At 37.1% G+C, this 15,646-nt stretch overlaps 1 protein-coding gene across 6 annotated transcripts in view; it reads right to left on the bottom strand.

Moving 5' to 3' along the window:
* Positions 1-15,646, bottom strand: part of MCM9 (minichromosome maintenance 9 homologous recombination repair factor) — a 96,297-nt gene that overhangs the window by 34,493 nt on the left and 46,158 nt on the right. For 3 of the 6 annotated variants that reach the window (XM_003353232.5, XM_084958134.1, XM_084958141.1), the window contains one exon: positions 3,793-3,967. The exons of the other annotated variants lie outside the window; for them this stretch is intronic. In XM_003353232.5, coding sequence (XP_003353280.4) covers positions 3,793-3,967 — 175 coding nt within the window. The remainder of the gene's footprint in view (positions 1-3,792; positions 3,968-15,646) is intronic. 6 annotated transcript variants of the gene reach the window in all.

The raw sequence follows: 15,646 nt of genomic DNA, 5'->3' as shown, positions 1-15,646 counted from the left end.
AAAGGGGACCTAATCAAACTGAAAAGTTTCTGCACAGCAAAGGAAACCCTAAACAACACAAAAAGACAACCCACAGAAGGGGAGAAAATCTTTGCAAGTGAATCAAGTGACAAGGGATTCATCTCCAAAACTGATAAACACCTTCTGCAGCTCCATACCAAAAAAAACAAACAACCCCATCAAAAAATGGGCAGAAGATCTAAACAGACAGTTCTCCAAAGAAGACATATAGATGGCCAAAAAACACATGAAAAGATGTTCAACATCACTCATTATTAGAGAAATGCCAATCAAAACCACTATGAGGTACCACCTGACACCAGCCAGAATGGCCATCTTCCGAAAGTCTATAAACAATAAGTGCTGGAGAGTGTGTGGAGAAAAAGGAACCCTGTTAAAAACTGTTGGTGGGATTTTAAATTGGTGCAACCACTGTGGAAAACAGGATGGAGATTCCTCAGAAAACTAAACATAGAACTACCATTTGATCCAGCAATCCCACTCCTGGGCATCTATCCAGAGAAAACCATGACTCACAAAGACGCATGTACTCTGATGTTCACTGCAGCACTATTTGTAATAGCCAAGACATGTGAACAACCTAAATGTCCATCGACAGAGGAGTGGATCAAGAAGAGGTGGTACATATACACAATGGAATATTACTCAGCCATTAAAGGGGACAAAACAATGGCATTTTTAGCAACATGGGTGGACCTAGAAATTATCAAGCGAAGTCAGCCATACAATGAGACACCAACATAAAATGCTTTCACTGACATATGGAATCTGAAAAAAGGACAGACTGAACTTCTTTGCAGAACAGATGCTGACTCACAAACATTGAAAAACTTATGATCTCCAGAGGAGACAGTTTGGAGGGTGGGGGGATGTACTTGGGTCGTGGGATGGAAATCCTGTGAAATTGGATTGTTATGATCATTATACAACTATGGACGTGATAAATTCATTTGAGTAATAATAAAAAAAAATTCATAAGTCAAAAAAAAGATAAGGAAGATAAGGAAAATTGTATAAAACTATGAAATAAAAAAACTATGAAATAAAAAAAATCACCATCTTAACCATTTCTACATGTAAAGTTTAATAGCATTAAATATGTTCACACTATTGTGTGACTAATCTCCAGAAATTTATCTTACAAAACTGAAACTGAACAACAAAACAATTTCCCATCGTGGCTGCATCATTTTATATTCCCAGTAACCCAGAGGGTTTCAATTCCTCCCCACCTTCGTTAATACTTACTCTTTTCTGTGGGGTTGTTATTATTGTTTTTCTATAGTAGCCATCCTAACATTTGTGAAGTGATACTGCACTATGTTTGCTGTGCATTTTCCTAAGTGATTAGTGATGCTGAGCATCTTTTCATGTGCTTGTGGCAATTTGTACATCATCTTTGGACAAATGTGTATTTAAATCATTTGCCCAGTTTTTAATTTGATTATTTTGTGTTGGTAAGTTGTAGGGGTTCTTTATATATTCTGGTTATTAACTCCTTTTGAGATATATGATTAGCAAACATTTTCTCTGATTCCACATGTTGCTTTTTCACTCTATTACACCCTCTGATACTCAGAAGTTTTGAATTTTCATGTAGTCTAAATAAATAAATAACTCCATCATCTTGCTAACTGCATCCTATTATCTATTATCTGTTCCCTTTTTCTTCTCTTCTTGCCTTCTTTTGGATTGTTTACGGTATCATTTTATGTTCACAACCCAACAGAAAAGAGTAACTTGCTTATTAGTTTTGTCTCTTTTATTTTCTTGTGTTTGTTCTAGAGTTTACATCTTTCTTTCTTTTTTTTTTTTTTTTTTTTTTTCCTTTTTAGGGCACCTGTGGCATACGGAATTTCCTAGGCTAGGGGTCGAATGGGAGCTGCAGTTGCTGGCCTACACCACAGCCACAGCAACGCAGGATCTGAACTGCATCTGTGACCTACGCTGCTGCTTGCAGCAGTGCTAGATGCTTAATCCACTGTGGAAGGCCGGATTCTTAACCCATTGAGCAAGGCCAGGGATCGAACCTGCCTCCTTATGGACACTAGTCAGGTTCTCAAACCACTGAGCCAAAGTGGAAACTCCCTAGGCCTATGTTTTACACACCTTTGCTTTTTTATTTCATTTAAAGATATTTTTACTGTATTTTATAAAACATTGCTCTGTGATGGATTAAAAAAATAATAAGACTGGTCCTTCACCACAAATAGCTTGAAAAGCACTGTTCCAGTACAGAGTTATGACAAGACTGTCCAATCTGTGGGTGAAGAGCTTAGCTGCAAGAACACTTCTTTTGGAACTTACGACATACTTATAGGTATAGCACAAAACACTCCTACTAATTCACACTTAGCAGAGGGTAAGCTAGTAGGAGTGATTAATAAAATACTTTCACTTCCAAAGATTTATTCTGTAGCCTATCATAGAGTGGTACTAATTTTCTCCTTTTCTAAAACAATTCATGGCATTTGTGCCAGTCTTTCCTGATGTAGGCTTAATTATTGAGGAATCTTTCAAAATGTCCCAGACTGCCACTGGAAAAGGCATATCAAAATAAACCACGGATTCTACCAATCAACAAAAGTGCTAATTAAATGGAGATATTATGAGAAAATAACCTTGTGAAACTTAGTAAACTATATCTCTAATTTTCCCTGAAAAGAGTTTAGAATCCATAATTATTTTAAAGTATGTTCTCTCATAATACTTTTATTATGGACTAGTCCCTTTGTTGCTCTTCTATCTTTCCCAATAAAATACTGAACACTTTAAAGATATACCTTAAGGTTGTACTCATCTCTGTACTTCTCAGTGTCTAGCAAGGTGCCTGGTATATGGCAGGTTCTGGATGGTTATAATTTGAGTGAAATGAATAGATCTGATAATGGTTCTGCCTAGCTTTTCTTGTATCTTTCTCCTCTAGGGCATATCCTTCTCTTACCATCCTCCCCCTTCCCATTTTTTGTGAGTGTATATAAGTAGACTGCACAGAATCCTCACCTGCCAGTGTCTGCCTGGCTCCCAAGCACCCACTTCTATTTGAAGACTCTGCTGGCAGATAGGTCTCTGCTGATAGATCTGCCTGATCAGCTGGCCTCACATCTACACTAGGAGCCTTAAGGCTGAGATAGTTCTGGCTCTGTTCTTTGCTTGGATGACCAGGCAGCCTGCGTGATGGTCAGCCTTTGTAGCCAGATAAGTTTCCTATAACCACGTAAGAGCCTGGTGGTTATATCTGAACCTGCCTCTTTTCCTCCTCATTGGTCCCGTGCAACCAGCAACTCACATATCTTAACCTCTGAGCCTCCCTGAGTCAGAGTAGGTACTTCATCCTATGCTAATACATATTTAGTTTTCCATACGCTATGATAAACCTTCCATTAGGATATATAAGGAGAATGTCATCGGAAGCAGAACTATTTTTTCCTTTTTGAATATTTCAAAATTCTTAACATAGTACTATGCCCAGAGTAGACGCACAATTATTGAATGAGAGAATGCTGCATTGAAAGCCCTTCCTTAGTCCTCTCCAAGATTTAAGTCAACTTACATTTATACTTTAGTCTTCTCTTTCTTTTTCTCAACAGCTCATTTTTACTTCTTCACACATCTCCATGGGAAAACTAATGTGTGTTGAAGGGTGATAACTGATAATCTCTGAGACGATCACACATACCATACAGTTCAATATGGTTCACATTTTTCCTTTCATATATTTATAAAGTCATCTCATCATTCCCACAGATTTTAAAGATAAGAACTTCTTACCCAGCCTTAGCAACACTTATGGTTTGTTGCTCCATTGCTTCATGGATACTGGTTCTATCATGCTCTTTGAGGCTATTAAACTCATCGATACAGCAAAGGCCCGCATCTGCAAGGACTAACGCCCCAGCCTCCAAATTCCATTCTCCTGAGTCTTTCACAGCAGTTACTGTCAGACCTAAGGAAACAAGGAAGCTAAGTTAGCTTTTATTTTCAAAAGCCTATCTTCTAACTATGAAGAGAAATAAATTCCTGCATTTTAAGTGGAGCAGTACAGAGTCAAAGCTTTTATTTCTACCAAGAATGGATGGCATCATGACAGCTACTTCAGGTATCCAGTCACTGGAAGGTCTCCAGAGATTCTATGTTCTAAAAATCTAATATGTGTTACTGAGTATTTTGTGGTAGACAGAAGTCCCTAAATTTTCTGTCTCTCCTTGGTAGGTAACCTCACTGAGCAGTCTGAACTTTTAGAAGGAGCAAAGAAATGAATAGATCTGATAATGGTTCTGCCTAGATCTCCAGAGATCTGTATTAGACGCTGTCTACAAAAGAATCCAAAGACAGAGAACAGTATATATTATAGTCCAAAAAAACCCCCCAGTATATATTACAGTTCAAAAAATGAAATGTTTGCTGCCAGTCACAGTATAAGGGGGAGGATTTTGTTCATAAGTATAACTTGATTTTGAGTCATCCTTTATACCAGTCAGTAAAGCAGACTGGTCAAAAACAAAGGCTTTGGAATTACCTAGACTTGTATTTGAATCTTGGATCTGTCATTCTGGATGTGATATTGTAGGTAAGTTTCCTAATATAAGCATTCTTGTTTTACTGAGGTTTGCTTCATTGCACATCACAGATACTCTGTTTTTGTTTGTTTGTTTGTTACAAATTGGAGGTATGTGGTGATCCTGAGTTGAGAAAGTCTATTGGTGCCATTTTTCCAACAGCAATTTGTTCACTTTATGTCTCTGTGACACATTTTGGCAAGTCTCGCAATATTTCAAACTTGTTCATTATTATTATATTTTTTATGGTAATCTGTGACCAGTGATTTTGCTGTTATTACTGTAACTGTAGATGTGGTGGGAATTCTAAGAGAACAGAAGTAGAGCCTATACATGTGACTGAATTGGATAATCTCATGATAAAACTTTATAAAGAGTTGCTTCTTATGAATGGATAAAATGATTTCCCAAGATGGAATCTACTCTTGCTAAAGACGCTGTGACAATTACTGAAATGACAATAGAGGATTTAGAATATTACATAAACTTAGTTGATAAAGCAGCAGCAGGATGTGAAAGGATTGACTCCGATTTTGAAAGAAGTTCTACCGTGGGTAAAATGCTATCAAACTTCAATGCATGCTGTAGAGAAACTGGTGAAGGAAAGAGTCAACTGATGAGGCAAACTTTATCACTGTCTTATTTTAAGAAATTGACAAAACCACCCTAACTGTCAGCAACCTCCCCATCAGTCAGCAGCCACCAATATCAAGGCAAGACTCTCCACCAGCAAGAAGACTATGACTTATTGAAGGCTCAGATGATGGTTAGCGTATTTTAGCAACAAAACTTTTTTTTTTTTAGGGCCACACCTTTGGCATATGGAAGTTCCCCCAGGCTAGAGGCAAACCAGAGCTTCAGCTGCTGGCCTACACCACAGCCACAGCAACATGGGATCTGAGCCACATCAACGATCTAAACTACACCACAGCTCACAGCAACGTCGGATCCTTAACCCACTGAGTGAGGCCAGGGATCAAACATGCATCCTCAAGGATATTAATTGGGTTTGTAACCTGCTAAGCCACAATAGGAACATCATCAAAAAAGTATTTTTAATTAAGGTGTGTACAGTGGGTTTGTTTTTTTTTTTGTTTGTTTGTTTGTTTTTTGTCTTTTTTAGGGCCATACCTGCAGCACACAGAGGTTCCCAGGCTAGGTTCAAATCAGAGCTGTAGCTGACGGCCTATGTCACAGCCACAGCAACTCGGGATACAAGCCTGTCTGTAACCCATGCCACAGCTCACGGCAACACCGGCTCCTTAACTCACTGAGCAAGGTCAGGGATTGAACCCACATCCTCATGGATACTAGTCAGGTTCATTACCATGAGCCACGACAGGAACTCCTACAGTTTTTTTTTTTAGACATAAAGCTACTGCATACTTAATATACTGTAGCATAGTGTAAACATAACTTTTACACACACTGGGAAACTAAAAAACTCATGTGACTGGCGGTATGGCAGTGACCTGCAATTAAACCTGCAGTATCTCTGAGGCACATTTGTATATCCAGGCTTCAGTTTATTTATCTATTTATAAAAAGGATAAGAACAGAAAATACTCAATAGAGTCTTAAACATACAGAATATAAATAAAGCTCTTTAAAAAGTGTATAGGAGTTCCCGTTGTGGCTCAGTGGTAACGAACCCGACTAGTATGCATGAGGATGTGGGTTCAATCCCTCACCCTGCTCAGTGGGTTAAGGAGCTGTGAGCTGCAGTATGGGTCGCAGACACGGCTCAGATCTCAAGTTGCTGTAGCTGTGGTATAGGCTGGCAGCTATAGCTATGATTCAGGAGTTCCCATTGTGGCTCAGTGGGTTAAGAACCCAACCAGCATCCATGATGATGTGGGTCCAATCTCTGGCCTGGCTCAGTGGGTTAAGAATCTGGCATTGCTGTGAGCTGTAGTGTAAGTGGCAGATGTGGCTCAGATCTGGCATTGCTGTGGCTGTGGCATAGGCTGGCAGCTGCAGCTCCAATTAGACCCCTAGCCCAGGAACTTCCATTTGGAACGTCTTTTCTAAAAAAGAAAAGAAAATTGTTTATATCTGCAGAAAATATGATTTTGTAGAAAACACCAAGTAATCTATATGAAAGCTACTAAAACTATCAAGTAAGTGTAGCAATGTTGCAGGGTGCAAGTCTATGTACAAAAATTGTAAATTGCAATTTCAAAACAATAAATTTATACTAGCACCCCAAAATATGAAATATTTGGGCATCAATCTTAAAAAACAATGTGGGAGTTCCCATCATGGCTCAGTGGTTATCGAACCTGACTAGTAGTCATGAGGTTGTGGGTTCGATCCCTGGCCCTGATCAGTGGGTTAAGGATCTGGCATTGCCATGAGCTGTGGTGTAGGTTGCAGATGCTGCTTGGACCCCATGTTGCTGTGGCTGTGGCACAGGCCAGCAGCTACAGCTCTAATTAGATCCCTAGCCTGGGAACCTCCATATGCCACGAGTGCAGCCCCAAAAAGACAAAAAAAAAAAAAAAAAAAAAAAGATGTGTAAGATCTGTGTACAAAAACTAGAAAACATTGATATGGGAAATCAAAGATGATCTAATCAAACCAAAAATATTCAATGTTTATGGAATGAAGTGAAAACACAATACTTTTAAGATGTTTCTTCAAACTACTCTATAGATTCAATGCAAGTACAAACAAAAATCCTAGTGGGATTTTTCTTTTTATAGAAATTGACAAGGTGATTCTAAAATTTATATGGAGAAGGAAAGAAAATAGAAGAATCAAACCAAAAAACAAAGCAGGAGATCTCATGTGACTCAATTTCTAAATTTATGACAAAGCTGCAATAATCAATTCAGTGTGGTATTGGAGAAAAGATATAGACAGAGAGAACAATGGAATAGAGTCCCCAAACAGGCATACAAATCAAGTGATTTTTGATAAAAATGCAAAAGCAATTAGATGGAGAAAGGACAATCTGTTCCACAAATGGTGCTGGAATAATTGGAGATACTTATGCAAGAAGAAAAAAAAAATCTTGATCCATTCCTCACATTTGAAGCAAAAATTAACTCATAATAAAGACCTAAATGAAAATGTAAAACTTATACAAGAAAACTCATGGAAGAAAACGTAGGAGAAAAGCTATGTAAATTCTTCTGGTCCAGCATTTACAGAGCTTAGAAGTTGCTAATCCATCCTAACAAGTGAAAACCTCAACAAAGTGAAAAATCAACAATTGTTCTAAGATCCATCAAAGAAATGCAATCACAGGGCACACCACTGCCCCCTAAATTGGAAAGACAGAGAATTACAGCTTACCAGAGCAGAAGCCCTCATGGGTGCCAGTGCTAGGAGAGAAAACCCTGAATTATAACTGACAAATTGCTAGAGGCTCACTGTGGACAACTCTGAGAAGTAAAAACCCCTTAGGAACCCAGTCATGGGTGTGGGGGGGTTGGGGGGAGGAATGCTCACACTTTTGTGAATTTTACCTCCAGGAGCTCTAGCAGGTCTTCATACTGAATATCAACAATTTATCTCTGATATTGTAAACAGAGATATTAAAAGTATAAGAAAAATGTCAGAAAGAAATTCTAGAGACCAAAAACACTGTAAGAAAGATGAAGAATGCCTTTGATGGGCTCATTTGTAGACTGGACATGGCTAAGGAAAGAATCTCTGTGAATAAGGACAGTCAATAGAAATTTCCAAAACTGAAAAGAAGAAAAAACATGGAAAAAAACAGAATAGAAAATCCAAGAACTATGGAACAACGACAAAAGGTGTAACATATATGTAATGCATGTGATGGGAATATCAGAGGAAGAAAGAGAGAAGGAACAGAAGTAGTATTTGAAGCAACAACGAATGAGAAATTTCCTAAATTAATGTCAGAAATCAAATCATGGATCCAGAAGACTCAGAGACTCAGCAGGAAAAACACTAAACCAAACTATACCTAGGCATGTGATTTCATCTTTAGAAAACTGAAATGTCAATCGAGAGAGGAATGCATTAAGAAAATGTGGTACATATATACTATGGAATATTATTGAGCCATAAAAAAGAATGAAAAAATGCCATTCGCAGAAACATGGATGGAACTAGAGATTAAGTGAAGTGAGTCAGACAAAGACAAATATCATATGAGATCACTAATATGTGAAACCTAACAATAAATTATACAAAAGAACTTATTCACAAAATAGAAACATACTCAAAGATTTTGAAATCAAACTTATGGTTACCAAAGGGGAACAATGGGTGGAGGGATAAATTAGAAGGTTGGGATTAACATATACACACTACTATATATAAAATACATAAGTGACAAGAACTGGCTGTAAAGCAAAGGGAAATCTATTCAATACTGTGTAATAACCTATACAGGAAAAGAATCTACAAAGGAATGGAAATATGCATATATATAATTGATTCACTTTGCTATACACCTGAAACTAACACAACATTGTAAATCAACTATACCCCAATACAACTTTTTTAAAAATATAAAGTAAAATAAATAAACTTTAGAAAATCGAAGATAAAGAAAAAAATCTTGAAAAAAAGCCAGAGGGAAAAGTATCTTATCTATAGAGAAGCAAATATGACAATTATATTCAACCTCCCCTCAGAATATTTTAATGTCATCTAAAAAAAATACACGAAGGCAAGACTAGCATTCATGAATGAAGATAAAATCACACTGCGTTAGGAACTGGTTAGATAACATCCAGAACAGGAGTCAGTAAACTATGATCTGTGGGTAAAATCTGTCCTGACTGCCTGTTTTTATAAAAATAGTTTCTTTGAACACAGTCATGCTTATCATTTACATATTGTCTATGGCTGTTTTCACACTACAATGGCAGAATCAAGTAGTTGTGACAGACACTGAATGGCCCTCAAAAATATAAAATATTTCTATCTGTAACTGTACAGAAAAAAATTGCTGACTCGATCTAGAATATTAATATCTACTTTGAGACATCAAATCTTAAAAGAAATAATATTAAAAAGACAGTAAAAAATAATGAAGGACATGGAAATAATGCAAGCCAAAGAAGAGTTTTTGCATAGGGTATGATTAGCCTGGAGATTTAGAGAAGAGAAAGTAATTATCATGTGTTTAGAGAACTATCCTATCAAAGAGGAATTAGACTAATTTGGGGTGGCTTCGAAAGATATAACTGAGACCAACATGTAGAATTTTACAAGGAACTGTTGGAAACCTTGGGGTGTTTAAAAGGGAATGAACTACCTTGCAAAGTAATGAAATTTTCGACAAAATAATCGTTAAGCAAAAGTGCAAAGTCCACTTGTCAGAGATAGTATAAAAAGTATTCATGCAATAAACAGGTAGCTGGATGAAAAGAACTTCAGAAACATTGAGATGAAAGAAAATGAAGATACCACATACCACAACTTACGGCATGCAGCTAAAGCAGTATTTAGAGAGTAACTCAAAGCTATAAATGCCTAAAAGAGGAAAGATTTCAAATCAATATTCTATGCTTCCACCTTAAGATGCTAGGAAAAAAGAAGAGCAAACTAAACCCAAAGCAAGAAGAAGGAAGGGAATAATATATATTACAACAGAAATTATTGAAGCAAAAAATATAAAAGTAATAGCCAAAAATTAATGAATCCAAAAGTTGACAAATTTTAGCTACACTGATCAAGCCAAAAAGAGAGAAGAAAAAACTTAGTAAAAATCAGGAATCAAAGATAGGACATTATTAATGACTTTATAGAAATAAAATGGATTACAAAGAAACAAAATAACTGTGTGTCAACTAATTAGATAATTTACATGAAACTGACAAATGTCTAAAAAGACACAGCAAAACTGACTCAAGAAGAAAAAGAAAATCTGAACAGACCTATAATAAGAGATTCAATTAGCAATTTAAAAACACCCACAAAGGGAATCCCACACACAGATGGCTTCACTGGTGAATTCTATCAAACATTAGAATAATCAAAAATGAATTCGGGAGTTCCTGTCGTGGCTCAGTGGTTAACGAATCAGACTAGGAACTATGGGGTTGCGGGTTTGATCCCTGGCCTTGCTCCGTGGGTTGGGGATCCAGCGTTGCTGTGGTGTAGGTTACAGACGTGGCTTGGATCCTGAGTTGCTGTGGCTGTCGTGTGGTCTGGCGGCTACGGCTCCAACTAGACCCCTAGCCTGGGAATCTCCATATGCCGCGGGTGCAGCCCTAAAAAGACAAAACAAACAAACAAACAAACAAAAAAAAAAAGAATTCTTCACAAACTCTTCTTTAGAAGTAGGAGGAAACACTTCCTAACTCATTCTATGAGAACAGTTTTATCCATATACTAAAGACCAATACCACTTATGACTATACATACAAAAATGCTCTACAAAATACTAGTAAACCAAATCTAGAAATATATAAAAAGTATTACATAACCATGACCCAGTGAGATTTATCTCAGGAATTCAAGATTAGTGGTATAACATCTGGAAGTCAATTGATGTAACATCCCCATATTAATAGAATAAGTGACAAAAGGCATATGATCATTTCATCAGAGGGAAAAGCATTTGACAAAATTCAACAATCCTTCATGAAAAAAAGCATTCAAACTAGGAACAGAAGAGCACTTCCTCAACCTGACATAGGACATCTACAAAAAACCCTGAACTAACATCATTCTTGATATAAGACTGAATGTTTTCCTGCTGAGATCAGAAACAAGACAGGCTGTTCACTCTTACTACTTCTATTCAACATTGTACTATAGGTTCTAGGAAGGGCAATTAGCCAAAAAATGAAATAACAAGCATTCAGAAGGGAAGAGGGGAAGTAAAATTATCCCTGCTTGCAGATGACATGATCTTACATAGAGAAAATCCTAAGGAAACCACTAAAAATTACAACTACTAAAGTTCATCAAAGTTGAAGGATACAAAATCAATTTTTAAAATCAATCGTATGTGTCTATACTTGCAATGAAGAACACAAAAATATAATTTTAAAAATTCCATTTACAATAGCATCAAAAAGAATAAAATACTTAGGAATAAATTTAACAAAAGAAGAATATAAAACTTATATACTCTGAAAAGTACAGAATGTTATTGAAAGAAATTAAAGATGATTTAAATAAAGGAAAAAAATCCCAGACTTTCTTTTACTTGTGCTTTTTATCATTTCTCAAAAACAGTGTCTAATCAAAGGACAGAGTATTGGTGCCTGTGTTTTCATCTAAGAGTTTTATACTTTTTTAACATTAAAGTCTTTGATCCGGCTTGAAGTATTATTTGTGTATGGGGTGAAGTATGGGTTCAAATTCATATTTTTGACATGGATGCCCAATTTCCCAGCAGTATCTTTTGAAAAGACTACTCTTTCCCTAATGAATTATCTTGGAATGCTTATCAAAAATAAATTGACAATATATGGGTTTATTTCTGGACAATCAATTCTGTTGTTGGTCTATATCCTTATGCCATTACATTGGACTTCATCAAAATTAAAAGCTCTTCTTTTATTTTGGTCTTTTTAGGGCGGCACCAGTGGCATATGGAGGCTCCCAGGCTAGGGGTTGAACTGGAGTCATAGCTGCTGGCCTACACCACAGCCACAGAAAAGCCAGAGCTGTACTTCATCTGTGACCTACACCACAGCTCATGGCATGCCAGATCCTTAACCCACTGAACGAGGTCAGGAATTGAACCTGCATCCTCATGGATACTAGTCTGATTTGTTTCAGCTAAGCCACGATGGGAACTCCAATTTAAAAGCTTTTGTGATGCAAAGGCAACTCCAAGAAAATGAAAAGATAATCCACATTATGGGAGCAATATTATCTGAACCTATTAAATACAATCCTTGATAAGTCTCTGATAAGAGACTTGTATTTAGAACATATAAAGAACTCACAACCCAATAACAAAAAGGCAACCCAATTTTTTAAATGGCCAAGAGAGCTGAACAGACATTTCCCTATAGAAGATACACAAATGGCCAAAATGCAAATGAAAAAGGCTCATTTTTAGCCATCAGAGAAATGTAAGTCAAAACCACCATGAGTTACCAGTTCACACATCACCCATAGCTATAATCAGAAAGACATAGTAACGAGTGTTGGTGGGGATGTGGAGAAATTGGAAAGCTTACACATTGCTGATGGGAATGTAAAATGGAGCAGCTGCATTGGAAAATAGTCTAATAGTTCCTCATAAGGAGTCATCATATGACCCAACAATTCCCCTCTTAAGCATATACCCAGGAAAATGAAAACGTATCTCCTACACAAAAATTTGCATACAAATGTTGATAGCAATATAGTCATTGTTAAGAAAAATATCACTGTGCAATCATACTGAGGGTACTTAGAGATAGATTCTTTGTTTTCTGGACTGAAGGCCTTAACAGGCACAAATTCTACCAACAGAAAATCTACCAATTAATTACCTACTGGCTCATTTGTGAAACCCTTCCTATTCTTTCTAGTTTTCTACCTTTTCTAAATAACCCTGCATATAAGGACTCCAATTTCAGGAAGCTTACTTGCCTAGCTTCTGTCAAGCATGACTCCATCTAATGTCATTTGTCTCTATAGTAACCAACTAAAAAAGCTGCTATGCTTAGCTGTGGCTTTGTGCAAGCAGTGGTCTAGCCTGGAGATGCTTTAAAGATTATAGTCCTCTCTCTATCACTGAATTCTTCCTGGTGCCAGGAAAAGGGGAGAGCCTCTGATGAATGGGAGAGGGGGAGGGTGAAAGAGAAAAGGATAGATTGTAAAACATGAAGGACAGTGGACCACAAGTAGAGACTGAGTTCAAAAGGAAACGAGTTTAGAAGGAGCTTCATTTATAAGAGAACCGAGGACATGTGGTTGAAAACTTAATACGAGAAACAGAATATAATTATCAAGCATTCCCATTCCCATTCTTTTGGTCCCAAACAATACCATGATATGAACATCAACAAATTATCCACAACAAACATAATTATGGTGCTTCAGAAAGCTGACTGATATTGATAGCTATCTAAAGGTGTTTAACAGTATAGTTCAGTTGTGGATGAGGGGTCAGACACAGCTTATCTCTTCAATAAATCTGTAACCTAATGGTGGGTAGCAATGAACACAAAACAGTGAAACTGTTATAAATGAGGCAGAGCAGAGAATGGCAGGGGGAGGGGGGCTTCTTTATGTAACAAATATGGAAACCTTATTAAAAGTATAAGGATGCATTCCAGGATCATCCTCCCCCACCTCCCAATCACTCCTTCTGCAACAGGAAGCTTGACATCTGCTCAGTGGAGAGACTCCCACAGCTCTGCCTTAGCCGGGGCCTCTTCTCACTCCCGTTATGTACCTGGGCAAACCTCACGAGTTCATTAATCAAGTCATTACTACAGTGCCTGCCAGCCTGTGGGTTCTTCCAGGAAATTATACCAATTGCTTTCCTACACATATAGTCCACTTTAAATATTATCTGACACAGTGAAGAGAAAATAGAGAAGCACTAGGTCAGCAATCAAAGGAGTAAGTTTCTGAGCACTGGTGTCCTCATTTGTAATATGGAGATAGTATCTTACCCTCCTACCACACCAGGGTATTGCGAGGCTCAAAAACAGATTATTTAAAAGTTTTCTACAAATAGCAAAGAAAACATCATACCACATGTATATTCACATATACCATATATCTATATGCATACCATATATATATATAAAACATACACATAGCCTTTATTGTGATATCATATTTTGTCTCCCATAGAACTTTAACCATTACTGCATCTAACACTTCCTATTCTGTATCATACTAACTTGACTACATAGTCATCTTTCCTACTGGACTATTAGATCTTTGAGGATAACGTCCATGTACGTTTTTGTCTTTGAATATTCCACAGATCCTAGCACAATAATTTCACATAGTAAATGTGCACTCTCCCTTTCTCCCTATGTGTACACATACAATGTTATTGTTATTAAAATCACTCCTGTAGGAGTCGTTCCTTTTAGAAATGCCTGAAAACAGCAGCAAATCTCTACATTTGATATTTATACAGAAATTTTTATTTAAAACTATCACTAAATTTTGACATCCTATAACTAAAAATAGGGAGCTCTTTAAACTAACTAAAGATCATATTACAAGAAGCGCTAAATGAGAATTTTTTAAAAATTTATTTTATTGCGGTAAGTTGACTTATAATGTGTTAATGTCTGCTGTACAGCAAAGTGATTCAGTTACACATACAGATATTCTTTCTCATATGCTTTTCCATTATAGTTTATAAAGGACAATTTTTTTAAAAGATGGGGACAATGACGCAAGCGTCTTTTCAAAGAGAATTTAACACAGTGATAATATAATTCCCTCCGGGTGGAATCTAGGATTTGAACGAAGGCAAGAGGCTAGCATTTCCATTCCTATGATAACTTCTGCAGCACGCGGGACCATGACTTAATTGACTTCTTAGTTTTAATACATTTTAATTGCGTATATTTGAATTTAATCCAATTTAACTCTAGTACACTTTAACTCACTCTTTCACCTGGTTTTGTGTGTGACTTCAATTTAACTTCAAGTTGAAGATTCTTAGAAGCCCTCTGTAGCTGAGCTTTGGAACACAGAAGCAAACTGCATCTTGTCTGTTCAGAATTTAAGGCATGAATACCCAACTGTAGGTATCTCCTCTGAGGAACAGCTACAGCACAGCCCTCCATACCATACCACACCCCACTGGCATGGCTCACTAAATGACTACCCTTTTCACTCCCTAGAAAGCATTTGATAACAGGCCAATGCCTGGATTAAATACACTGAGATTACCAAATACACTTAATTCTTGGAGGAAAAATTATACCTGTAGTAGTGTGCTAGGGCTGCCAAAACAAAATACCAGACTGGATGGCTCAAACCACGGAAATCTACTTTCATACAGTTCTGGAGGCTAAAAGTACAAGATCAGGTCTCAGCAAGGTTGGTTTCTTTTGAAGCTTCATTCCTTGACTTACAAATGGCCACTTTCTTGGTGTGTCCTCCCAGGGCCTTTCTTCTGCACCTGAGTGTCCCTGGGGTCTCTTTTTAGGTCC

Source organism: Sus scrofa, chromosome 1, assembly GCF_054392235.1.
Source record: "Sus scrofa isolate SSC_HxYL_T2T_F1_AM1 chromosome 1, Sscrofa_HxYL_maternal_Yorkshire_Landrace_v2.0, whole genome shotgun sequence".
Lineage (NCBI taxonomy): Eukaryota > Metazoa > Chordata > Mammalia > Artiodactyla > Suidae > Sus > Sus scrofa.
Note: the sequence above shows the minus strand (reverse complement) of the source record. Positions and strands in the feature narration are given on the sequence as shown.